The 25,920-nt window shown below is 40.6% G+C and overlaps 1 protein-coding gene across 1 annotated transcript; it reads left to right on the top strand.

Annotated features, from left to right (window-relative positions):
• The first annotated feature begins 5,580 nt into the window (after window positions 1–5,580).
• Window positions 5,581–22,547, top strand: RAB9B (RAB9B, member RAS oncogene family). The gene is made up of 3 exons (XM_051968332.1): window positions 5,581–5,867; window positions 7,615–7,688; window positions 19,100–22,547. Exon 3 carries the CDS (start codon window positions 19,142–19,144, stop codon window positions 19,745–19,747), a length of 606 nt encoding a protein of 201 aa, XP_051824292.1. The 5' UTR covers window positions 5,581–5,867; window positions 7,615–7,688; window positions 19,100–19,141; the 3' UTR covers window positions 19,748–22,547.
• Window positions 22,548–25,920: the final 3,373 nt, after the last annotated feature.

Genomic DNA, 25,920 nt, shown 5'->3' with positions numbered 1-25,920 from the left:
AAATTAACAAAGGTTACAACTCAGGACTTCATTCATTATTTTCTTTATTATTTAGACTTAAGAATGTAATAGAGAAAATGTGAATAACGCAGATTAAACTTAAAAGTGTGTCATATGTACATCCCCCCCCCACCAGAGAACCAGGTGTTAAATCTTTTACAGCATAAACCCCTGGATTCAAAGTTAAGATGCTACAACATGAAGAAACAAGTGTCCCTTCAGGATCTTAATGCCCTCAAAGAGTAATGGATGAGTTAAAGGAGAAAAAACAGGAGATCCAGGGGGTATACTGGTTCTGTCCCAATGGTCTGAATAAGAAAAATAGAAGGTGGGTAAAAAGAGGAAATAGCATAGAAAGAAGGAAGAAGAGGATGGGACTTGCAATTACTCATAACTGGGACATGTGAGCACATGGAGAAAGGGTAGTACTCATGGGAGCTGTGCTGCTTTTCTATGATTGGGCTTTCTTTAGGGGCTAAGATCTCCCCACTGACAATCAGGGGAATATTGTAGACTCTAATTGGGAGTGGATAAGGATGAGGAGACTTCCTCTACCAGGGGAACTATAACTATCTTATGATTCAACTTCACAGTGTTAGGGAGCTGGACAGACATAGAACACCTCATAAGCTTTAAAGCAACATTGAAATAATCAGCCTATTATAGCCTAGGAGGCTCATCCAATTAGTAATTGACAGAGGCAGAATTTTAACTCAAGTCTTGAATGATTCCAAACTGAACAACCTATCCACTAAAGCTAAGCTGTATTGCTTCCATATTGTTGCATTCTCCATAAATTCAATGTTTAGAAATGTAATTGTCTTTTTTAAAGATAGTTTATTTTTAAACCCTGAGGCATACAACACCCAAACTAAAATAATAACCCAATTATTTGGATATATATATATATATATATTAATTTCCAATTCAAGATGTGTGATTCTGCAATATGAACAATTCCTAATCAAGAAAAGTCTGGGCTAATTCCAAAGTTGAGTTTCTTCTCCTGATGATTTGTTGTTATTCTACATTTTTTACAAAGGCATTTATTTTCCCAATTATTGAACATTTTTCTCCCCTCTCCCTTCCCTGTTCCTGGAAACAAAGAAAAAAAAAAGCAATATCATTGTAACAAATACATATAGTCAAACAAAATAAATTCCCATATTAGCTATTTCCAAAAGTGTGCACATGAATTTATCACCTCTCCTCTAGGAGATGGCTAGCATTCCTCAGTGCCAGTCCTTTGGGATCATGGTTGATTGACCAAAATTCCTAAGTCCTTCAGAATTGTTCATTTTTATAATTTTGACATAATAGTATAAATACTTCTCCTGGTCTCACTTGTTTCACTTTGCATCCGTTTGTGCAAGTTTTCCCAGTTTTCTTGGGTATCTATGAAATTCTCTATTTTTTGCAGTATAATAGTATTCAATCGTATTCATGTACAAAAGGGTACTCCTTTGGTTTATTGGTCTTTGCTACTAAAAAAGCTATAGTCAATTTTTGTACGTGGGACCTTTTCTCTTTCTTTCTTTCTTTCTTTTTAAAAAAAATTTCTTTTGGGTATTTGCCTACTAGTAACACAAAGTTTAGTAGCTTTGGTGGCCTAGTTCCAAATTATTTTCCAGAATGAACCAATTGATAGCTCCACCAACAGTGCATCAAATGTGCCTTTTTTCCCACAATCCCCTGCACCATTTGTCATTATTCTTTTCTGTCAACTTTGCCAATCTGGTAGGTGTGAGTTGGAAACCCAGAGTTATTTTAATTTTCATTTCTCTCATTATTAGTGATTTGGAATATTTGCTTTTTAATGGCTATAGAGTCTTATACCTTGCTAAATCACTATTGATTAGAGAAAGGCAAATTAAGACAACTCTGAGGTACCACTTCACACATCTCAGATTGGCTAAGATGACAAGAAAAGATAATGATAAATGTTGGAGGGAATGAGGGAAAACTGGGACACTAATGCATTGTTGGTGGAGTTGTGAAATGATCCAACCATTCTGGAGAGCAAATTGGAACTATGCCTAAAGGACTCTCAAACTGTGCATACCCTTTGATCCAGCAGTGTTTCTACTGGGTCTGTATCCCAAAGAGATCATAAAAAAGGGAAAAGGACCCACACGTGCAAAAATGTTTGTAGCAACCCTTTTTGGAGTGGTAAGAAACTGGAAAGTGAATGGATGCCCCTCACTTGAGGAATGGCTGAATGGTTATTGTATATGAATGTAATGAAATATTATCGTTCTATAACATATGATGACCAGGTCGATTTCGGAAAAGCCTGGAAAGACTAACATGAACCGATGCCAAGTGAAGTGAGCAGAACCAAAAGAATATTGTACACAGTAAGAACAAGACTATGTGATGATCAACCGTGATGAACTTGGTTCTTTTCAACAATGCAGTGATTCAAAGCAATTCCAATAGACTTGTGATAGAAAATGCCATCCACATCCAGAGAGAGAACTGTGGAGACTGAATGTGGATCAAAGAATAACATTTTCATCTTTTTGTTGTTTGCTTGCTTGTTTTTTTCTCACAGTTTTTTCCCACTCGATCTGATTTTTCTTACATAGCATGATGAATATGGAAATATATTTAGAAGAATTACACGTGTTTAATCATTTAATATTGCTTGCTTTTGGGGGAGAGGGGGAAGAGGGAGAAAAGTTTGGAACAAAAGGTTTTGCAAAAGTGAATGTTGATATACTTTAACATATTTAATATGTATTGGCCTACCTGCCATCTGGGGGAAGGGATGGGGGGAAGGAGGGGAAAAATTGGAACAAAAGGTTTTGCAATCGTCAGTGCTGAAAAATTACCCATGCATACATCTTGTAAATAAAAATCTATAATATAAAAATGAGAATAAACCATTATGCAAGTTAAAAAAGTGAATGTTGAAAACTATCTCTGAATGTATTTAGAAAACTAAAATATTACTTAAAATATTCTTACAAATTAGATTTCTTCCCTTGAGAACTACCCATTTTGATCCTTTAATAATTTATCAGTTAAGGAACAGTCTATATATTTTGGGTACTTTGAGATTTGTAAGTGTGGGGAAAGATTATCCTCTTGTGTGAGGATTTCCTCTAAGGATTGTGGTAGAAAGAATGAAGGATTGGAAATCATAAAGCTTGGGTTCAAATCTTCCCTCTGACACTAGCTATGTGAGCAACGTGGGGTAGGCTGCACAAACTCCTTGAAATTTGATTTCCTCATCTGTGATCAGGAGTGAATAATATCCACCTCCCAGGGTTGATGTGAGGCTCATAAGACCAGAAAAGGAGTCAGTAAATATTCTGTTCTTTTTGTCACTCAGATGTAAGGGGAGCATGGGCTCTACGGGCTCTATTGCTCTGTAGCTGGCCATAGTGATTCACAGCTCTATGAGGACTCTCTTCCAAATATGAGTTTGCTCTCTCTAAGGTAGTCAGGAGATGGAGTCTGATCTTAACCTTACATGTGAGGAAACTGAGCCTCAAGGAGAATGACTAGACCAAGGTCATGCAATTAATGTCGCCATTGTCCCTTCCCCAGGTGACCCCCACGTGGGGCTGGCTGATGGAGACACTCTGAGTTGAGCATGGCAAGCCGTTAGAGCTCCTGCTCAAATTCCTCCCAGATTCCTCTAAACCTTTCCCAGCCAGTCACCGTATCATGGTGCTAGCTGCCAGCCTCCCACATTTTGGATTTCCTGCTGCAGCATTTCCCCCTTGTGAGTGTCTGCATGCTGGCAGCCGTCTCCTCCTCTGGCAAGGGATGGAAGGACCTAGTCCTTGATACCTAATAGTAGTCCACCCTCACAAATGACAGACAGCTCATGCAATTTCCATCTGGATTCAATAAACTCTCCTCCTAAGACAATGATTCTCTAAAAGCCCTGTCTGTGCACCCCATTTTCCCCATCTATATGAAGTGTTTCCCCCAATTATGGCCTAGATGGGTGGCACAGTAGGTAGCCAGGTGGAGCGGCAAATAGGACACTGGACCCAAAGTCAAATCCGGCCTCAGACACTTTCTGTCTGTGTTACCCTGAGCAAGTCACTTCATCCTGTTTGCCTCAGTTTTCTCATCTATCAAAAGAACTGGAGAAGGAAATGGCGAACCTCTCCTGTATCTTTACAAAGAAAACCCCAAATGGGATCATGGAAAGTCGGACCCCGATTAAAAATCATCTTACTGACAAGATGCTGTACAGTTGAGCACATAGAGAACCCGTCTTAGAGTAGGGAAGAGAAGTTCAAGCCCTGACTGACACCTACCAGTTGAGCAACCAAAGCCAAAAAGCTGAATCTCCCGATGGCCCCCCGTCATTAGAGAAAAGCAGGAGCTCCATAGGAACTCGGGAGAGTTTCCACACCTGGAATCATGAAATCGCAGCTTTCAAACAGACAACTACTAAAAGGCGAACGGTATATCTAGCAACGGTGAGTCAGTGAGAAAAATCAAGGCTTGGAAAATAGTACACATGAAAAATGTTCAAGGATTATTTAGTTCAAAGTAGAGACTTGAATAAATTTAATAGCAGTTTTCCAGAAAATAAAGGCTTCTTAGTCAGAATAATGGCCCTGTTTTCCACCAGCAGGGAGGACAGAAGAAGAAAACTGAAAAGAAACAAAACCACAGTAGCAGGGATTTAGTCTGAATGAGTAAGAACTTCCTGGCAAGAAAGAAGCCATCATTTTGAGATGCTCTAAGTAGGGTTTGGTCAGGTGGGAAGATGGAGTAGCAAAGGGGATGGCCTTTGGAGGACATCCCCACTGCCGCTTCCAGGAAAATGTCTGTTTGAAGGTGGCTGAGGCAAAGCCCGGGCAGGGTGGGTGTGGTTGGGAAGGGGGACTGGAACAGAAGGGCCCCCCCACACCGGAAACACTGGGAAAGGTGGCATTCTGACCCACACAGCGTCCCAGGGATGCGCAGGACTGCCGGAGGGGCCTCTGCCACGGAAGACTTCCAAGCCGCCAGTCCCAACCTAGCACCTGTTCCCAGACTGCGGATGGAGGCCTGGCGCTTTCTCCTTAGTGAGTCTAAAGACCGGATAAGGGAGTATTTGCTGGGTGGTGGCTCCCAGTGGGAGAAGTGGAGGGAGGGAGGGTGGAGACGGGGTGCCCGGCTCCATGGAGAAGGCTGCCGGCCAGGTCGCTGCCTGGCCACGTTCTAGACTGGGAGTGATAGGGGCCGGGAACGGGAAGTACAAATCAGCACAAAAGCACGTTTGCCCCTCCGGCCAGTGGGCTTACCGGTTGGCCCTCTAGGATTCTTCCCAGCTCTGGCATTCGGAGCTCATGAGCCCCTGCTGCTAGATAGGGCTCAGTTTCCCCATCTGTAGGACAGGGTTGGACTGGATGACCTCAACCAAACACTCTGAGAGGTTTTTGTGACTCTCAAACCAGGACCCAGACAGCCTCTGCCAGGATGTGGGGTGGAGCCCCCCGCCCCAACCCGACTTCCAGATGCTTCTAGAAGGTTGAGGGACCGATAGCTGGAGGATGAAGGGGGGGGAGGAGGGAGGGTGAAGCAAGATGCTGCGGGGTGCGCATGCGCACGCGGGGGTCCCTGGGGAGCCGGGGCGCTAGGCAGGGCGGCCCAACCCCGCCTCCGTCCCCGACCCCCCTCCTTTTCCCTCCTCCTCCCACTCCCCATCTCTCGGGCGCAAGCGCGGGCTCGAGACGCGGAGGGCGCGAGCGGCAGCTGTCAAGCGAACGAGGCGCAGAGAAGGAGGCGGAGGTGACGGCAGCGGTGAGGCGGCGGTGAGGTGACGGCGCTGACGGGGACCGGGAGAGCGAGCAGCGCTGAGCCAGCCCAGCCCGCAGCTCCCTCGGCGCCTTCGGCTCCCGCCCTTGCCCCCGGTAAGGTGTCTACCTGGCTGCGGGAAGGACCAGCCGCCCTGGGAGTCAGCAGCGGGCGGGGGCAAAGGGGAGGGGACGGAGGGGGGGCGCGCGCGGCGGGGGCGGCTGGCGCGGGGAACGCATGCGCACCGCCCCGGGGGCCGGGGAGTGGGGGACGCCAGCCCCCGCCTACCCTCGGGGTGGGGGTGGGGGAGCCGGGAGGTCGGGGTCCCGCCGCCTGCGTCCCTCGCCGGGTCGGCTGCTCCGGCCTCGGTCCGTTCTTTCTTGTGCAGCTGCCAGCATCGTGCCCTCCATCCTTGCCCCCCAGGAGAGAGCCGGCGGCCTTGTGGGCATTGCCCAAACACGGGCAGCTGTGCCCTTAGTCTCCAAGGCCTTAGCTCGCAAACAAGGAGGTCAGGGACCTGAGAAGCCAAAGGAGATGCTAGGGATGCTGGTGGCGCGAACTGCTCGCCCGGTCTAGGCGATGACTTCTGTTCTGGCAGCGTTGGCATCTGGGCTCTCAGCATGGGCACAGTGGCCAACCTGTCAACACTGCAAGATGAGTTTGGTGGAATAGAGACCTTTTGTTTTTCTCCAGAGCATCATAGTGGTGGCTGCTGCTGCTGCTGCTGCTGCTGCCGCCGCCTAAGGGGTGGGGGTGGGGGGGAAATAGTCTGAGGACTTTAAGAACAAGTTTCTTATCTCAAAATTGGCTATGCTGTAAACTAACCTAAGGCATCACCAATTGGTGGCCGTTCTTTTTTTGGAGGCGATTGCGACTGGAGATGGAAGCACCCTTCTCCTCCCCACTCACTAGTGCAGTGTTTTCCACTCAGTGTGATAGATCCCAACAGTGAGCTAACTGCTGTGTCACAGCAAGCCAGGCTTTCCCTACTGCCGGGCTCCTCCTTGGCGCATACTGCCACCAGAGCCACTCTCTTCCATGTATTCTGAGGACAGCCCTATTTTCTATTTCCTTCCTTCCCTTCTTGTAACCAGATATTAGAACCCCACTCAAAATCTGCTTCAGGTAAACTCCGAATTCCTAATTGGAGAGGCTCTTATGGCCACTGAGGTATGTCTTGTGTCAGTTTCTCCTTCCTCTGTCCACAATCATAATAAAATCTATTTTTTCCAAAGGATTAATTCTTGTTTCCCTCTTCGACCCCTCCTCCCCAATTTTAATCAACGAGCATATAAATGCTGTAGTGTGAAAATTGCTAGGAAATACTGCTCTAGTGAATTCTTCATTCTGGGCACAATATGAGTCAGAACACCACATTGAATGAAATGGGTAAGATTCCTAGATGATGTTTCCAGGTCTGCATCTTTAAGGAAAATAAGGGAAAGAATCAAATATCAGGATTTTTAGATGCCTGTTGAATCATATTTTCTGTAGGACAGGCTACTATCCGAATTCTCTGGCTACAAATACCATTCTCATTGTGGGACCTAGATATGAAGGTTTTGACTTACTTGTTTATGTCCTCATAAGCTCCTTTTGACAACTTGTTGATACACTTGGATACCATCATTTAAATTTTTGCAACAAGTGCATCCTGGGAGAGTGAAAATGGTTTTATTCACCTTTGTACTTTGCTCATTTCTTCTCAAAGTATTCCTAAAAGACCATCTCTCTCCTCTGCCAGTCATGATTACATGATAATGGAAATACTACTATTTCAGGGAAAATTATGGGTGGTTTTTGTTTTTCTTTTAGGAAAGGAACGATACTCATATCAGTTAAAACATTTTTTCTGTGTTTCAGAATTAGAGAAAGAACACTGGACTAGGAGTGAGAAGACTTGAATACTTGGACAGAATCTGCCACTAACATCTTGGGCAAGTTTCCTTCTGCTTTTTGGGCCTCAGTTTCCTTCTCTGTAAAAAATGAGCATGTTGATCTAGAAAATTTCTAAGGTCCCTTCCATCTTTAACAGTCTATGTGATTCTATGACTTCCACAAATGGAACTCTACCCAGGGATTTTGATCTGAAAAGTGCTGTAGCACTTACATGCCACTTTTAAAGTAATAATGGTATAAGAAAGAATCGAGAACTAAGGTGATAATGTTAGCCTGAGCAGACAAGCTGATTAGAGTTCAGGCTCAAATCATAGGCTACAGGAAATGATTATATGAGACTGACTTATAGTTACAGAAATAAGTGAGATTTTATTGCAAGTACACAGGAACAGGTGGCAATCAAGTGGACCTTAGACAAGTACAGTCACTGCAAATTCTGATGCAGACAACCACAATAGACACATAAATCATCTCAAGTTCTAGGGTACATGGAAGGCTATAGTGAACCAAAAAAATATGAGGCAGAAGTTGGGATACCAGCCTTTTTGTGAATAAACCCCAAAGCACTCTCAGGGGCTGACTGGAAAAGTATTAGCATATCTGGGTTTCATTACAGAGGCTTTTTTTCACAGAGAAGAAATAGCCTGAGCCTATGATCCTGTTAGGGGCCTTATCCCTATTTTAGGATGACATTTTCCTTAGCTTGTACAAGTTCATTTGCAAAAATAGGGGCAGCGGAAGCTAGAAAAGCTGATTCCCCAGAAGCAGAAACTTAAGTGATAATGTGACATGCTGTCCACTAGCACAGAAGGGAGAGTCAGTATATAAAATCTGGACTTTTGGAGTTGATTCAGAGGCCAATAATAATACAGTTTTCCACTATATCTCCTGTCTTTGAAGGACTATACTCAAGTCTTAATAACATATTGCTTTATTGAGAGAGGATAGGGATGGATAAACTTGTGTTTTTTGTTGGCATGATGATTACCATTGATGTTTACCAGGGCTGTACCAGTCATTAAAACCCTCATTTCCCTGAGGCAATGAGGCTTATCACCACATTTATGACTTTAGTGACTTATCCTGGTGGTGCAAAAAAGGAATTCCACAATAAGAGACAAATAACTTTCAATCTAAGTGAAAGTGGAATAGTGTTTTATCCCCTCCCCCAAGAAAAAATTATCTACCTAAGGGGTTATGGGAATAATTTCTATAAATAAACAAGGTATAAAGATAGGAAGAAAACATAAAACTGTGGAAACTTAAAAGATTATTCTTGTGATGCACTCTTCCACGTGCCATTCCTTTATCCCCATAGTAGGGGTATCTTAAAATTGTTCTTTTGTTACAGTATGTCTCTTTTCATTTCAGTCAACTTTTACAAACATTTTTTCTTCTGTTTATACCAAGTTATATAACTACACAAAAGATCATTATAAAAAGAACATAAAAAGTTATATAGCTACATAAAAGATCATCTATACAATTAGGTGTATTTTTAAGGACTAGAGGAACTTACTGCAAGAGGGGAGAAAGACATTTTGGGGGGGATATTGATGGTGTTTTATAGACTATTGGTCTAGAAATCACAGACTGATCTTGCATAGTTTTCCTGGGCCTAGTTTCTTTAATTGTCTTTATAATGAGTAAAGTATGCTGAATTGCCAGTTCTTGATATAAATCTTCATTCTATCCAAAGGGTACGCTAGTCAGGTCTGTGGTCAACCAGGTGGGGGCTGCCCCTTTCAAGGGAGGAAAACAGTAGGGTTATCAGAAAAGTCCTGCCACCACCCTTGTGAGGCCCCTTCTCCAATTTTTACCTGTACTCCTATATAACCACCTGGGACCCGTGTTAACATGTGTTATTCAGAACCATTCTTATGGCCTCAGTGCTTCTTTCATGAGCAGTTTAGTAAGCAATCTGTTGACAGTTTCCCCTGGATAATTGGTTACAGATCTATCAGCAAATCCTCACATCAATAAAAATTTCTAGCCTTATAATTTGGTAAGTCTTTTATCAGGTTTCTGATCTGACATGTAATAGAAGATCAAAATAGAATCATAATCAAATGGTAAGAAGCAACTATAGTCCCAGTGGTTTCTTCCCTGCACAGTAAGTTCCACTATTTACAGTCATACAAGAAACAGCACAGCCAACAGCTAGTCAGGTATCTTGCCTTCTACATTAAAATTGGCAAGTACTCAATTAGCTTGTAGCTATAACATTGCATGAACCAGTGGGTGGATGATATATCTTTCAATACCTATTAAGTTCCTGCTGAGTCTTTCCAAAGCTTCCAGGTCTTTTCTAAGTTTCCTTCTTTTCCATTTCATCTAAGTTTCAGTCCTACATCTCATCCAAATAAGTCATATTAGATAATCATAATACAATCTAAATCAAACTTGACATCAATATAGACAAAATGATAACATTAAAAATCCTAACATTATGGGATACCCTAATATTGAGTAAACAGAAGTGCTTAAAATAAATTAAAACTATTAAAACAATAAGGTCCTCCAACCATATGCTCTCATGAGTCGATGTTGTAGAAGTTAACAAAAATGGTCTCTATATACATAATCCATTCTACGCTCAAGTTTCTAGGAAACAAAGTACAGAGATCCTGGTTATTCTCATTTGAGTACACAATGTAAGCAACTTCTTCTAGATAAGAAAATTACCCCAGATGACAACTCAAATTCCACACTTCAGCTTTAATATTGATGGTGATAGATTTGCTTAAATGCTCCAATCTTATATTTTCATTGCAATGAAGAAAAAGCGTGAGTTGTTTTCAAGAAATCCTTTTTGTTCTATACTATTATTGTGATATCTTCAAAGGTGGCCCAGCATACTTTTTCCCTTGTTGTGGAACTTCATAGGGGGCAAGACATCCTTGACTTTGTGCTATTTGTTACATGCTTTGGAATACATGATTTCAGATGCAATAAGAATTATAGAACTATCATTCTTCAGTCAGTGGAAAAGAAAAAAATAACTACCAATAATAGTTGATGTTGAACATGTAATACTTTAAAGTTTATAAAGAGCTTGACATATAATCCCATATTTAATACCAAAATATTCTAGCTACTAGATTATTGCATCTGAAATAGATTATTACCAAGAGTATTCTTTTCATTTATTTATTTTCAACTTCATTTTTGTTAGTATGGGGGAGGGTACTTTAGCATATTTTCTCAGCTATATGCTATTATAACTATAAGCTTTTTCTATTCCAGTTTTGTTCTGTATCAAAGCATCTGACTAAATGTCTGTTTCAAAACTAGTCTTACATATGTGCAAATCAATCATAAAAACTCTTCTACTTTGCCACTTCCAAATTATTGTGACTAAAAATGCTTTTGGGTTCTCTTTTGAACTTCTTTTAGTATTCCCAAAAAACATTTATATAAAAAGGGCTCTTGCAGGTTTCCTATAAGAGAGAGAGAAAAAAGGGGCCTACTATTTAGGAGCTGTCAGAGTCATGGTAGAGTCATGAAAACTTGTGGATTAAAAGATTTGGAATCTTAACTTCAAGGGCTAGCAAGAGTAAAGGAAGTGAGAATGATTGGCTTTTTTATTCCCTTTGTAGAAGAGCCAATCATCCATTTTGAAAATCATTAGGGTCTCCCATACAGGTTTCTCTCAGGACATTCCAGGATAAAGGGGACTATAAACTCCCTGAAGTCTGCTCTGGATTACTGGGCCACATGGGGAGGGGAAGTGATGGAAGTGAGGTCAAACTGCCTACCTGCAGTATAGGGAGGCAGATGTGAGCTGCCAGTAACCATAAAGGAAGTCAGCATGGTAAGGTAGAAGAGTTGAATTTTAGAGCCAATGAGGGTGATAGAATGAAAATAATATTGGATTTGGGTTCAGAGGAGTTAGATGTGAACCCCAGCTTTGCCACCTACTACCTAGAAGACCTTGGGCAAGTTATTTAATCTCATATGTAAGGTGAAATGTAATCCTGATGACCATGGCCCTGTACATGCATCTAAGACCCCATTACAGAGATGATCTCTGAGGTCCCTTCCAGCCCAAAGCTATAATCTTAGGATCTATGGGGAGCACCAACTGCCACAAAAGGGAGATAAATTAATTGAAAAAAAGAAACCTACATTATTTTGAGGCAAGATCCAAATCTTCAGTTACAAAACCAATGGCTATTCCAGATTTCTTTCCTAGAGAAGATAATGGAGCTACAAGATAGTTTAAGATAAACCTTAGTACAACCAGAGGGAAGAATAGACATGATATCATAAAGCTAAAACTCTAAATTCTTCCAGTGCCTTATTCACATGGACTAGATACAAGTTTTTTTTTTTTTTAAGTCTTAGGACCTCTGGTTTAATTTACATTTATACAGGAGATAGTTGCTTGCTTTCCAGATTATAACTTAAACATCCCAAACTTAGCATTCATCATTTTTCTCAGTTACACATTCAGAAATAGAAAGTTGGATCAAATCCACACAAAACTAATTGAACCACGATTATTATCTGCCTGTGTTCTCTACATTGTTCATACAAATGCATACATGTTTTTGATATACATTCTAAGAGTCTTATGAACTTTTGGGGTCATTTAGTTTTAGTAACAGCATGTCTTGATAGATTATACCCAACAACTCACATTCTCATAGTTATTTCTTTGGGGGAAAAAAGGAATGCATGTTTGTTAAACTGATCATATTGAGATTTTAGCCTAAAGACAAATATACAAGTCACTGTTTATCATAATAGGCTTTAACCCCATCAGATAAGTACTTTGTTTGGGGAACTTAACTTTAATAACTTCCAGTAGGTAATCCACATCATACTGTGGCAGACAAGTAGGGAGCTGCCTAAGCATGAAGTTCATGAGAGGGAATAAATATCTGGAGACAGGAGATTGGGAAGAGAATCAGAAGCTGCAGTTTTCAGTAACTGTCCACCAAGAACTAGCAGAGAGATAACAGATACTTTTTCTAGGTCTGGTCTTGCTGGGGTGCTTTGGCAGGTCTGGATGGACAGAAGAAGCCAGAGAGTCTGAGTCTCTCAGCCCTTGAAAGAGACAAAGATCGCAGAGAAAGTAAAGGGGTAGAGTAGGGAGCAAATGCTGTTTGAGTGCCTCTTCAAGCCAGGGAAAGAGAATGAAACAGCACCAAAATTGCCCTTTTGGAGAGAAGGACAAAAGAGAAGAGCTCCCTCCTGCCTTTTCCCTCAGCCATCCCTGGTTTCAGGGAGCAGCAGAAAAGGGGTGGGGTAGCTCAGGAAGGAAGTCTGGATGCAATATCCTCATCCCCACAATTTAACATTCCATGGTGGGTGAACCCAGAAACCCACCACAGAGAAAAAATGAAATTCAGTGTACATGCAATGTTATCAATAGCAATTTGCATGCCAGACACTGCAGAAGTGTCCCTGATAGAAGAGTTTTTCTTTTCTTTTTTTCACTTTTATTTATTAATATAGGAGAGACAATTGGAATTAAGTGATTTGCCCAAGATCATACAGCTAATAAGCCATAAGTGCCCCAGGCCACATTTGAACTCAGGTCCTCCTAACTCCAGGTCTGGTACTCTATCTACTGTGCCATCTAGCTGCCCTTCAATAGAATCATATGAAAGCTTGATTTCCTTCCATTATAATTTGCATCAAATTTATGGTCAACAAAATCGTGATTGGACTTATGTCTTCCAAACTATTCTTTTACTGGAAAGCAGAATTCAGTCATTTCAACCCCCATTCACAGGTGTCTGCATAATCCTTCACAATTCATTTTATGTTGAATTTATCCCCTAGTGCTGGCCAAATGTGAAGGGATAAGGCAGGTATTTATAATCCAAAATTTTATAAATTTTAGATGACTAATTCAAAGAACCTAATTCCAGAGTTGTCTGAAATTCTTTTCTCTGACAACCACTATCTTCTGTACTCCTACACACACACACACACACACACACACACACACACACAATATACACATAAGCACATGCACAGTCAAATGCCAAATTATTTCCAATGTCTTTTGCATTGGGTAGCTTACTAAAGAAAAGGACAGGGACAGCTAGTTGGTGCAGCGGATAGAGCGCTAGACCTGGAGTTAAAACCTGAGTTCAAATGTGGCCTCGGACATTTACCATCTGTGTGACCAAGGGCAAAATCACTTAAGCTGGATTGCCCCCCCCCCAAAAAAAAAAGGAAAAGAAGAGTCACCAGTTGCTTAAAGGACACTGAACTTTAAACAATATTTCCAATTATGTTCTTTTGATTTTCCTGGATTTGATTTTTCTCATCTCTATGCTCTCCCAACCTACCACCCCCACTCACAAACCCTTTTCAATACAATCAGAGTTAAGAGAGAGGAAAGGGAGTACTACCTTTTTTGTCTTTACCAACTATTCTGTTTATTCCTCTCTGACTCTTGACTTCAGTTGCCCCCTCCATTCTCCTCCACATCTTCACAATGGACTGTTTTGTCAGATTGTAGTCCTTCCTTGTTAATTATTGCTTTCTTCATGAAGAGGAAAATGAGTTTGTCTACATCACCATTTTGTTTTTTTCTTTCATTTTGGTCATCCAGTGAAGGACAGGGAATTCCTTCTCCTTCCCCTTTATATTCTTCCCTTGGCCAGTCTGCCCTGACTTCACCCTAGCTCAAGTATACTTCCTATACCCAGCTCCAATATCAATTTGTGTTAGTCTGACAGAGAAGCTGATCAGTCATACGGTTCAGATCACAGAGCTCAGAAAATGACAAAACAAGACTGACTTAGTTACAGTGAATTAAAATTTTTTGCAAGGATACACAGAAACAGGTGGTGGGTCGGCTTCCCAAATCTGGCTGCAATGGCAGGACTCTTACAGTCTGGGAACCTGAAGCAGTCGTCAGGACACCAAGTCTTCTCTGAGTGAACTCAAAGTCTTCTCCCTTTGGCAGAGGTTTATATAACCTCTCAGAGGTGGGGGTAGATAAGTACTGCTAGGGCTGGGATTTGTTACTGATGTTTGTTCCCACAAGGTAAAGAAAGCCAGCCTCCGCCTGGGACCCACAAGAAGTTTTGTCACTATTTCGGGATGTAATCCTCCCTCACTTGGCTTTGTATACTTCTTATTCAGTCATGTGGTGCTCTTCGTTATTTCGTTAACCATATCCCCAAGTTTTCTTGGCAAAGTTACTCGAAAAAAGGTTTGCCATTTCCTTCTCCAATGAATTAAATTCATCAGAGTTTTTGTGACTTGTCTTGAGTCACACAGCTAATAAATGACCGAGGCTACATTTGAATTCAAGGCTTCTGACACCAGGCTCAGGGCTCTATCCACTGAGCCTCATATAAGGCTTCCACAAAAATGGAGGAGGCCAGACCTGGTGGAGTTGATTACTGAAAAGCTCAATCAGAAAAACAAAACACATGTAGCTTATACCAAGTGCATAAAACCTAGAATTGATAGAGATTAAAAGGATTTTGAGGTGTTTCATATCCTAATAATACAAATGTTATCCTCCAGGAACATGAATAAAAAATATTGTCAATTTCAGGTTATAGAAGTCATCCATAACTTCTATTCAGATATAGTCATGAGGTACTTATATTGTAAATGAGCTCTGAAAAAGACAAATTTGCCTCTTTTATTGATGCCTCCTCTCAGTAATTATCATCATTCTCATCATTATCATAATTACCCTCTCAAAGTCCAATCCATGATTGTCAACATCATCCCCATCATTATTATTAACAACAACAGGTATCAGCTTGATACAGTGGAAAGAGCTCTGGCTCTGGCATCAAGCCCTTCCCCTGCCTTTGATGATTACCACCCCTGAGGTCCTCTGAATTTATGATTCTATGGGTTATACAGTAGTTTGTATTTCACATATATGGAAAGAGAACAGTGCAGAAAATAAAGAACTGAATCTGGAAGCAGAAAATCTGGATAATCAATTTTACCTCATAGCTATTTGATTATGGGTAGATTGATATCATTTTCTGAGCCTCAGTTTCCTCAGTGGGATAATGCTAATTCTAATTCTTACCTCACAGGGATGACATGCGGATCAAATGAGAATCACAAAATCTGAAGTGGATAGATATGCCTTCAGAGGCCATGTCTGAAAAAGAATCTCGAACAAGTGGCCATCCAATCTTCAGAGGGAAACCCCTACTCTAGAGAGCCCATTTTTATCTCTACATGGTTCTAATTGAATTGTTAGGAAGTTTTTCCTTATGTCAAACCTAAATGCTGAGATTTTAAACACACACACACATGCGCACGCGCGCGCACACACACACACACACACACACACACACACACACATCTCTTCTCCAGGTTAAATGTCCTGAGTGCCTTCAACTTATCTTCATGTGACATAAGACCCTCCTTTTAATGCTTTTCAACTTGAAAGTCATTCCTAAAATATGCCAGAACTGAAGATAATTTCCCATATATGGTCTGACTAGGGTTGAGTACAGAGGGACTTATAACCTCCCTAGTCTGGACAGTATGCTTGTCTTCATGAAACACAAGATTGTGTGGCCCTGCATCCTATGGCATACTAGTAGGATTTCTGAGCTAAATAATGGAAGTTATTGCCGCAAAGGAACTATAACGTGTAAGGATCTAATTGTCTCAGACAATTAGTGAAACTTAGTAAAATTACTTTTAATGAAAAGGTATAGGTTCAAAATCATTTGTGCGTTTCACAAAGCAAAGTACAAATAATTGCAGTCTGCTTTCCCATGCGGTCCTTCCTACTCATCTACTGTAATTGTAGCTTTCTGATAGTTCGGTTTCCATAGTCACTCCATTGGCCCTTCATTGTACTGAGCTTATCCGCAGCTGGGAAATTATCCCTAATGAGTTTGATAATATGATCACCAGTCTGCTGAAAGTGCAACCGAGTTCATTTCACACATGCCATTGATTGCTATCATAGGATGTCAAGAGTCCTGTTTCCTAAAATTGTCTTTCAGATTCACACAATGAACAAGAAAGTATGCTAACAGCTATTCTGTCTCCATTTAAAGAAACGTTTATCGAATCCAGCTGGTTTCAAGAGCTTCAGATTGCAAGTAGAAGAGGGTAAAAAGTAGGGCTTTTGTAATTTTGAGGTGCTTGAGAAATCTATAGTGTCACTATGGCTTCAAGTCCAAACTCTCATCCATATGGCAAGTTACTGAAATTCTCAGTGCCCAAGCCAATTCTGTGAGACATGTTCCCAAACTAGATTAGCAGAGGGAGTTTCCACAACAGGGAATTCCTCACACTGATGACATTATACCTACCTCTTCAAAACCCAAAAAGGACTGTGCTTCGTGACTTAGCAACTAATATCTTTATTAATGAATTAATCCATTATTTTTGGCTTGTATTCTCTGACATTTATAACATTAAATTCTTAAACAGTGGGGTGAAAAAGTTGCTTTATATTCCAACAGTGTAAACTATGAGACCCATCTGCTAATTGATTTTTTTGTTTATACTCATGTTAACTAAGTCTCATTGTATATTGAAGAGTTTTGCCTTCAGAATATTATTCTTGAAATGAAGATGTCATAATTTCACAAAGTTTTGCATTTCTTCTGGGAGTTCCCTGTCTCAACAAAATCGTCAATCCAGCCCCTCACCTAATTGTGAACATTAGCTGGCACAACAGTCTGGAGCAGATTAACTTTTTACTGGGGTACCTGTCCTGTTACAGAAATGGGCCTTTTAGTTGTTTTTTTCTCCTTTGTTCTCAAAGAGAACCATGATGTCAGGGATGTGATGCCATGAGATGCAAGTGATTTGGATCGAAGTGAGAGAGGGCTGGACAAGGTCACCTGCCACACTTTCTCCTCTGGAACTATCTGGGTCCAGTGACAAGACATAGATCAGAATAACTGGAGATGGCCCTTGGATGGATGGGAGATCTTGGTCTTTTTAAGCTAAGGTCTTTAACTAGTCTCAGTTTGACTGAAGCAATGCCCATTGAATGCCCATTCCACAAAATCCAACTCACTTGGGGCTTTTAATAGAAATAAATAGAAGGAAGTCTAGTTCTAGTGTAGATGTTCCCTATATTTTAGGCCCCTCTAGGCATTCCCTTTACTACATATTTTCTACTAGTTGTGCTTTATTTTATTATCAAAGGCTATTTTCTTGAAGGTTATCATACTAAGAATATAAATTAAATCTATTTGGGGCAAGGTAGAGCTTGAATTTTGTCTTGGAGTGTTAATTGTATATATTAAATATGTGCTGTGGATTGAAGTTGAATTTGTTATTAATTTTTTTCTTTTCCTGGTGTGTTTTATTATAGACTTTTGAAATTCGGTTTCTTACGTTTTTTTAGAGGGAAGGAGATGGAGAAGAAAAAGACTAAAATCATGAAAAAAGAACCAGATAGGGAGATAACTTTATAGAAGTATTTCTATGAATCACACACACACACACACACACACTCACACACACACACACACTATTATATATAATGTTTAGTTATGACATATACATATCAAAGAGTTTTGGATGGAGGGAGAAGACTTTTTAGTGTGTCATTAAGTTTGTAATGTATATGTTTCTAGAGCATTCTGGCAAAGGCACTAAATTAGTGGCTCTATTCCCATCTCTCTTTTTTTTTTCTTGCTATCATAATATTCCCTTTAACTTCATTTTTCTCACACATTTGTTTAGCTTCCACAATGATCCAATCACCATGTAATTTCTTTAAAACACCTCCTGGGTGTTCCATGGGGAAATAAGCTTCCATGGACCCTCCCCCAAATTACTGAGAAATCCCATTTTTTTGCCTCTTATTCATTACTTCTGTAATGCTATCAGTTTCAGAAAAGTCAATATCGTAGTAGATCCCTCGCCAATCAACAAGCCCCACAGGACTATAAATTCTTTAACAAAATTGACCTTGCAGGACTAGAGCTCTACGTCAGTATGGGCCCCCTTCCTCCCTCAGCTTCCTTGAACCTCTCATCAGCAGATCTCTGAGCCCAAATGAGTTACAGAACGTTCCTTCTGCCGCTTGTGCTGTCCCAAGGCTGGGCCAAAACTGAAACTATCTCACATTAAGGGTGAAATGCTACCTTGCCAACATATTCAGCCTTAAATATTCAACACATTATCAGAGATTATAGCAACATTAAATGGTAGAAAAGCAAGTTTGCTTTTTTCATCTATCATGAAGAGTGTTCTTTTTGCTCTGTACTGTTAGAAGAGCTGAATGCAAAAATGACACTTTTTCAATGGCTGTGTGATGTCACCAATATGGGTACTCCCTGTCCCGGTGCAGATGGCAGTCAATCTATGCCTGCCCATCTTGTGAAACTCTTGTCCACATCCTTTCTTTAATCTGTCAATTAAAGTAGAGAGCCTTCCACTGCAATGCAGAGGAATTCAGTGTTGAATTGCTTATAGTTTGCTTGGATTTAACTATTTTCCCTCCTATTTTTCTCTTTTTTTTCAGGTTGTCTTGGTCACAAGCCCATACCCACCTGCTGTTGCTACAATGAGTGGGAAGTCCCTGCTCTTAAAGGTCATTCTCCTGGGGGATGGTGGAGTCGGGAAAAGCTCCCTTATGAACCGTTATGTAACCAACAAATTCGATTCTCAGGCTTTCCACACTATAGGTGTAGAATTCCTAAACCGAGATTTAGAAGTCGATGGTCGCTTTGTGACCCTCCAGATCTGGGACACTGCAGGTCAGGAGCGTTTCAAGAGCCTACGAACACCATTCTACAGAGGAGCAGACTGCTGCCTCTTGACCTTTAGTGTGGATGACAGGCAGAGCTTTGAAAATCTTAGCAACTGGCAGAAAGAATTCATCTATTACGCAGATGTGAAAGACCCTGACCACTTCCCCTTTGTAGTTCTAGGGAACAAGGTAGACAAAGTCGAAAGACAAGTGACCACTGAAGAGGCAAAGGCTTGGTGTTTGGAGCATGGGGATTACCCCTACCTGGAAACAAGTGCCAAAGATGACACCAATGTCACGGTGGCCTTTGAAGAAGCAGTGAGGCAGGTTCTGGCAGTGGAGGAGCAGCTGGAGCATTGCTTGCTAGGCCATACCGTTGACCTAAACAGCAGCTCCAAAGCTGGATCTTCATGCTGTTAAGGCAACAGCTTCTAGAAAAGTATACCCCAACATTGATTTGTCAATAGTGTAAGGAGAAATGATTTCCAGGCACATCTAAGAGTGTCCAGAAAAAAGGGTAGTTAGATGTTATTGTTGACTGTCCATCAGAGCCTTTCAAATTGAAGTTGGGAGTTGAGACGAAAAAGCTTTATGGGGAGCAAGCCAAATGTATTTGTGTGTGATTTCTGCTATTTCCCCTTCCCACATATATCAACCAGGGCCTTCAAGGAAGATTTAGGTCTTGAGTGAATTAAATAGTTTCACATTTGCAGTATTAACCCAGAACCCGCTGTGAAAATGAGGCTTTCAGCAACATGGAGTTGGAGAGCTGCAGGTATCACTGAAAGTGTATCCATTAATGAACTGAAAAGGGTTTCCATCAAACTCTTTGGAAAGTAGTTTCTTACATTTCTGCCAAAGGAAAGACACAAGTCTCAAGCTGTGTTTCAACAAAAGTTGTGATGCTTCGTGAGGCTGGCATGACTGGGAATGCAGATTTGTAGCAATGTATGTTGCCTTGTTGAAACCCTTCTATATATTTTTCTCCTGCTCTGAGCCTTTCAAAGAATACCACCTCAATGCAAGACAGACTCATGCCACTGGGAACAGTATACTCCTTTTATTTTAAATGAATAGATTCTGTGCAAATTTCCAACCTTCTTTGGAGAAAAATGGTTGATCTGCTTTACTTTGTACCCTTGCTGCATAGAGATGTTGCTTCTATGTCAGCTTTTCATCAGCTGAAGAGTTCTGCCTGATCTTCTTAATGATGGGTGTCTTTGGTCATAATTCACTTTTTGACCCAGGTGGTCCTTGTGGCTACCAGAACAAGCTCATCGGGAAGGCCATTAGAAAGAAATGAGGGAACGAATCTCCCTCACAAAGTTCTTTAACTGCAGGTATTTGGAGATCTTTCCACATAGAAGAGGAAGCTTACTTGTCCTGCTGCTCCAAGAGGCAAAACTATAACCAAAGGGTAAAAGTTACAAGAAGCAGAAAAACTGATTTTGATATGGGAGCTATCTACCAGTGGTCTGGATTGCCTTGGGAGGGCTTTGTAACGTCAAGGCATTCAAGCAGAGGCTGAGTGATAATCTATCAGAGATGCTGTAGAAGGGATTCCTGTACTGAGTGAGAGGTTGAACTCCATCACCTCTCAGCTCTCTTCCAACTCAAAGTCCTCTGAGTCTATAATGTATGTTTCAGTGCCATGTAGTTATGGATTTGTCGTGGGCTGGCAGCTTAGGCCCCAGAGAGTGATGTGCTAATGTCTTAGTCTGCTTTGGTCTTAAAATACTGCTTTAAAGTGGCTTGTCTTTAACAGCAACTGGTCAGTTAATTCTTTTTTTGCTTTTGGACAATGGCAGGGGAAAGTCTAGAACTCTATGTAATCTTAATGTGCCCTAATAAAAGCATTATGAAAAGAAAATACAGAAGTATGAGAGGGCTTGGCCAACTTTTGGTCACAGTGGCTGCTGGATCTAAAACCACATTATTGAAATTTATAGTCCAGAACCTAGATTTTATTGATTGATCCATCTGTCTCATGTAGCTGTTGTTCTGTAAATCCATATTCTCTTTGATAAATATCAAATCCCAAATGGTGAAATGCTGGCAGAAACTACTAGTAAAGGGGTTTTTTCCCCCCCGAGAGCAACTTTCACAACTGGTAGTCACAAAAACATTCACCTATGCAGAAAGGTTTACCTGACTTCCCAAAACATGAAAATGGAATGAACTGACCACACGCAAATCTCCAGTTAAGGTATAGGTCTGGCTCTATTGCCCAGACTAGCCTTGATGTTGAATATCAGAATCAGAATCAGCCCTCTTCCCTTCCTCCCAGCTCTTAAGTTTAGGCTCCTGTGTTGACCTCGCCCACAGCCATAAATGCTGGTTTTCAAGTCATGTGACTGGACTGCAGCAGTGACATTAAGGTGGAAATTTTCAAGTTGCTGTAGTCAGAACTAGTCATTGTTAATCATTTTTTAAAAGTGCATGGATATGGGATCCTCTTTCTAGTTGCATTCTGTTTATGATCGCTTGTCTTTGTAGATCTTAGGCCTTTATGAAGACCAACATGGACATCCTCCCCAAAGGATTTGCTTCTATTATAGTGGCGTATGATTTGTTGACTAAAAAATCACGTAAATTTCATCTTCTTGGGCCTGCTTTCTACCCAAGAAAAACGTTAATCGTCTTGATGGATCGACTGAAGACTCATTTTTCTTTGCCGCTGCCATACTAATTTCCCTGTCAAGTCATTTCATGATCTCTTAACAAAGGTACTTAATTGTGATTCAAGCAGTGGCATTCTGCTGTGTAACACCCAGTGGGCTACTTATGTATAGTTTGGCTAATGTAAAGAAAGGCTAATTTAAGCCCCAGAAACTGCAGAAAGGGCTAGTGATTGATGATATACCCTGGAATATTTAGTGTTGATGGTGTGGGGTGGGGTTTTTTTTTTTCCTGTTTTGGCTTTTGTGTTGAAAGAAGATTAGATTTTTTTTAATGAGACATTCCTCATTAGAACTACATATAAGGTGTTGGTTGTTTTTTAATGGTCCTTTAAAATGTCACACCAAATTTTTATTTAGTTCATTTTTCTGTATTAGAAGAAAATTCCAGGGGCCTCAAAATTCAATTTGTGCCTGCCTTGGCCATTTCACTTTTGCCCTATGGCAATCCACACTCCTTGTTGCTGGTGCTGCTGAGTCTCAAGAATCGTGTTTCAGGTGTTTTGATTCAGCTATTAAAATTCATCTGTGTTAAAGTGAAATTGTGCAATCTCGTGTTTTTGTTACATTTGAAATAACCAAGGCTGTAACAGTAAACTTGTTCAAGTTGGGGTTTTTTTGAGCAGCAGGCAAGCCTAAGCCACGTCGCCTTAACTTGAAAATCATAAAATTTATACATATTTAATCCGATCTCATCTGAAAGGAATGGAAACTGAAACCCCACAAGGTTACTCTTATTCCAAGCCCAAGGTCACACGGCTGGGATTTGAACTCAGATCTTCTGACACCAAAGCCACTTTTCCCACTCTACTACATGGAATACAAATACAAATACAAAGTACAAATAGCTACTTATCAGTCAGCCCACAGGAAAGGAAACCAAAAAGGGGGGGATTTGAGATCTATTTTATGATGTTCCCTAATCAATCAATGGATGTGGACTGATAGCATGGTGTGGTGGAAAGAACACTATTTATTTCAAATCCTGCCTCTATGACTTACTAGCTGTGTCATCCCGGACAAGTCACCTAATTTTTCTGAGCCTCAGTTTCCTCAACTGTAAAAGGAGAACTTTAAATGGTCTCTGAGATCTCTAATCTAGGAACCAAAGCTGTCCTTCTCCTAGGCTTTATTATAATTTAAAATAAAATATTAAATCACTACAAAGTAGAAATGCACTATTAAATATAAACATTCTATCAGCTTATTTTTTTAATTCCTAAAAATTCACATGCTTATAGGGCTTTTTTTAATGATAATTAAAATTGATATTTCCAAGATCACATAGTAAATGGCAGTGCTGAGATTTAAAGCCAGGTCCTCTGACTCCCAATCTAGCAGCCAAAAGCCACATGAAGTTTTTTGTTTAGTCTTGCCTATATCACTTTGTTTTTCTAATTAATCACTAGGTATGAACCAAAATTCCATCAACAGTACTATCAATTGGACATGGCTCTCTTCAACAATGAGATGAACCAAATCGGTTTCAATAGAGCAGTAATGAACTGAACCAGCGAAAGAACTCTGGGAGATGACTATGAACCACTTCATAGAATTCCCAATCCCTCTCTTTTTGTCCATCTGCATTTTTGATTTCCTTCACGGGCTAACTACACTATTTCAAAGTCCGATTCTTTTTGAACAGCAAAATAACTGTTAGGACATGTATACTTATATTGTATTTAATTTATACTTTAACATATTTAACATGTATTGGTCTACCAGCCATGTGGGGGAAAGGGTGGGGGGAAGGAGGAGAAAAGTTGGAACAAAAGGTTTTGCAACTGTCAATGCTGAAAAATTACCCATGCATATATCTTATAAATAAAAAGCTATAATAAAAAAAAGGAAAAAAAGTACCATAAATGTATACTAGGTTAATGATAGCTAGTACCAATATTATTATCTCTACAGCTTAGGAAGCCTCTCCAAGAAGGTAAATTTTCACCTAAGGTTATCCAGCTAATGCTGAAACCAGGTTCCGTATTCTTGCTACTCTCATGAACCTAGTACACATTGATGATACTTTTGATGGCGTTTTGGTTCATACTTAGTGATTAATTAGAGAAATAAAGTGATGTAGGCAAGATCAAATAAAAAAACATCACGTGGCCTTTGGCTGCTAGATTGGGAGTCAGAGGACCTGGCTTTAAATCTCAGCACTGCCATTTACTATGTGACCTTGGATATATTAAATTGCCTCTTAAGGCCTATGTGTTCTCTAAAAAATGAGGGGGTTAGATTACATAACCTTTCCAAGGTTCATTCCATCCCGAAATATATGATTCTGCATTTTTGTGTCTCTAAAGATAACTACATCAAAACATTTTGTACTTGCTAGTGACTTTAAAAATTACATTCCATCTCCCTTCAGGACACAGATCCCAGTACGGTAGATAATTTAGCCACACTACATATCTTTCTATGAAAGTCTTTTATCTTCTTGGCAATTGAAACCCCACAGAAGACCCGATTCTGCCAACAAGAGCAATTTCCAATGTAATCATCCTTGCAACTGAGAATAGGGGTTAACTCTTTCTACCTAATGAATCAATTCCAAGAGGCAGCAGTGAGGAATGTTTAGATCAATCCCAATTTCTTAGATCAAAATAACTTTTCAGAAGACATAAAAAATGTTTGTTCATTCCTCCTAATAGGATCCTAAATGTGGGTGTCCACTCTGAGAGCGTCTGTGGATAGCACAACTCCAGGGAACTTGGTGTCCGTTCTTCGCACAGCTCTGACGTTGAGAGTGACCTTGGCCTACGCAAACTTGGAATTGGAGCCATCTCGGAAATTCCTCTCTCATTTTTTACTTCTGGCTAAGGCTTAAGCCATCTTCTAGGAATAAATACATAGAACCTAGAAGAGGCTTTCAAACAGTCATTCTGTCTAATTTAAAAGGTTACCTGCTCTTCCTTAAAGTTATTCCTGTTCACCTCTGGGGAATCTGTCTCTACCAGTACTTCCATATTTCCTTTCTCCTTTCCATAGACTAACACTCATTGGCCAGGTCTTTGAGATTTATTGCTAGCTGCTAATGACTTAGAGGAGGCTGGTCTAGGGAACCCTGAGTTTCTTTGTCAGATCAGAAATTTCCCTCTATCTCCTTAGAACCTCAAGAAAACCAGTATACATAAGAATAAATCCTGAAAGCAGACATTTGCTCTTGACCTACACAAAGAATGTGAGTATTTAACTGCGAGATTACAGCTGCATCCCTCTTCAGTTTGGGGGTAGTAGAAAGGACATTAGACTTGGAGTCAGCAAGAAATCTGGGTTTGAATATTGGAGTAGTCACTGACTGAGAGATCCTGAGAATGTCATTCTGTCTCTTGGGTGATCTGTCTCCTTCTCTGCAAGATGGAAAAGTTGAACTCGTGATCACTAAGGTCCCTTCCAGCATGAAACCTGTGATCACTTAAGACCATGGAAATCTTATATAGTGTCTTCCTTGCCGATGAAAACTTTTATTTTGGTTTATTTTGAAAACTATTTGAGGACAAATCATTAGAAGTTGATGTATAAAGTGGGGCCTGATGTTAAAACAGCAAAACCCCCAAACCCTCACCTCACTTAACAGTTGCCCTTTTGTGAAATCATTCTCCAGAGTTTTTCAGAAAAAGGCCTTCTCACTAAAAAACAAAAATCAGTTTAAGCCTAGTCTTGTCTAAAGGTGGATCCTATGAAATCAATAATCTTTTTTCAGGCCTGTGTTTTTTTTTCCCCTAACACAGAGTGGAGAACCAATGCCCTAACCTGGATAACTGGGGAGTGGGCAGCTGAGGAAGAACCCTTGCTTTTATTAGGAGAGAAATGGGGACTGGATCTGTGATTTCATAGGAATAGATGACTCAGGTATGAAAACTTTCTCTTCCAAGGCGTCATTACCTTCCTTGCAACTTAAGAGTCTTA

Source organism: Antechinus flavipes, chromosome X, assembly GCF_016432865.1.
Source record: "Antechinus flavipes isolate AdamAnt ecotype Samford, QLD, Australia chromosome X, AdamAnt_v2, whole genome shotgun sequence".
In the NCBI taxonomy this organism is placed as follows: domain Eukaryota; kingdom Metazoa; phylum Chordata; class Mammalia; order Dasyuromorphia; family Dasyuridae; genus Antechinus; species Antechinus flavipes.
The sequence above is the reverse complement of the archived record's forward strand: the minus strand, read 5'-3'. Positions and strand labels throughout refer to the sequence as shown.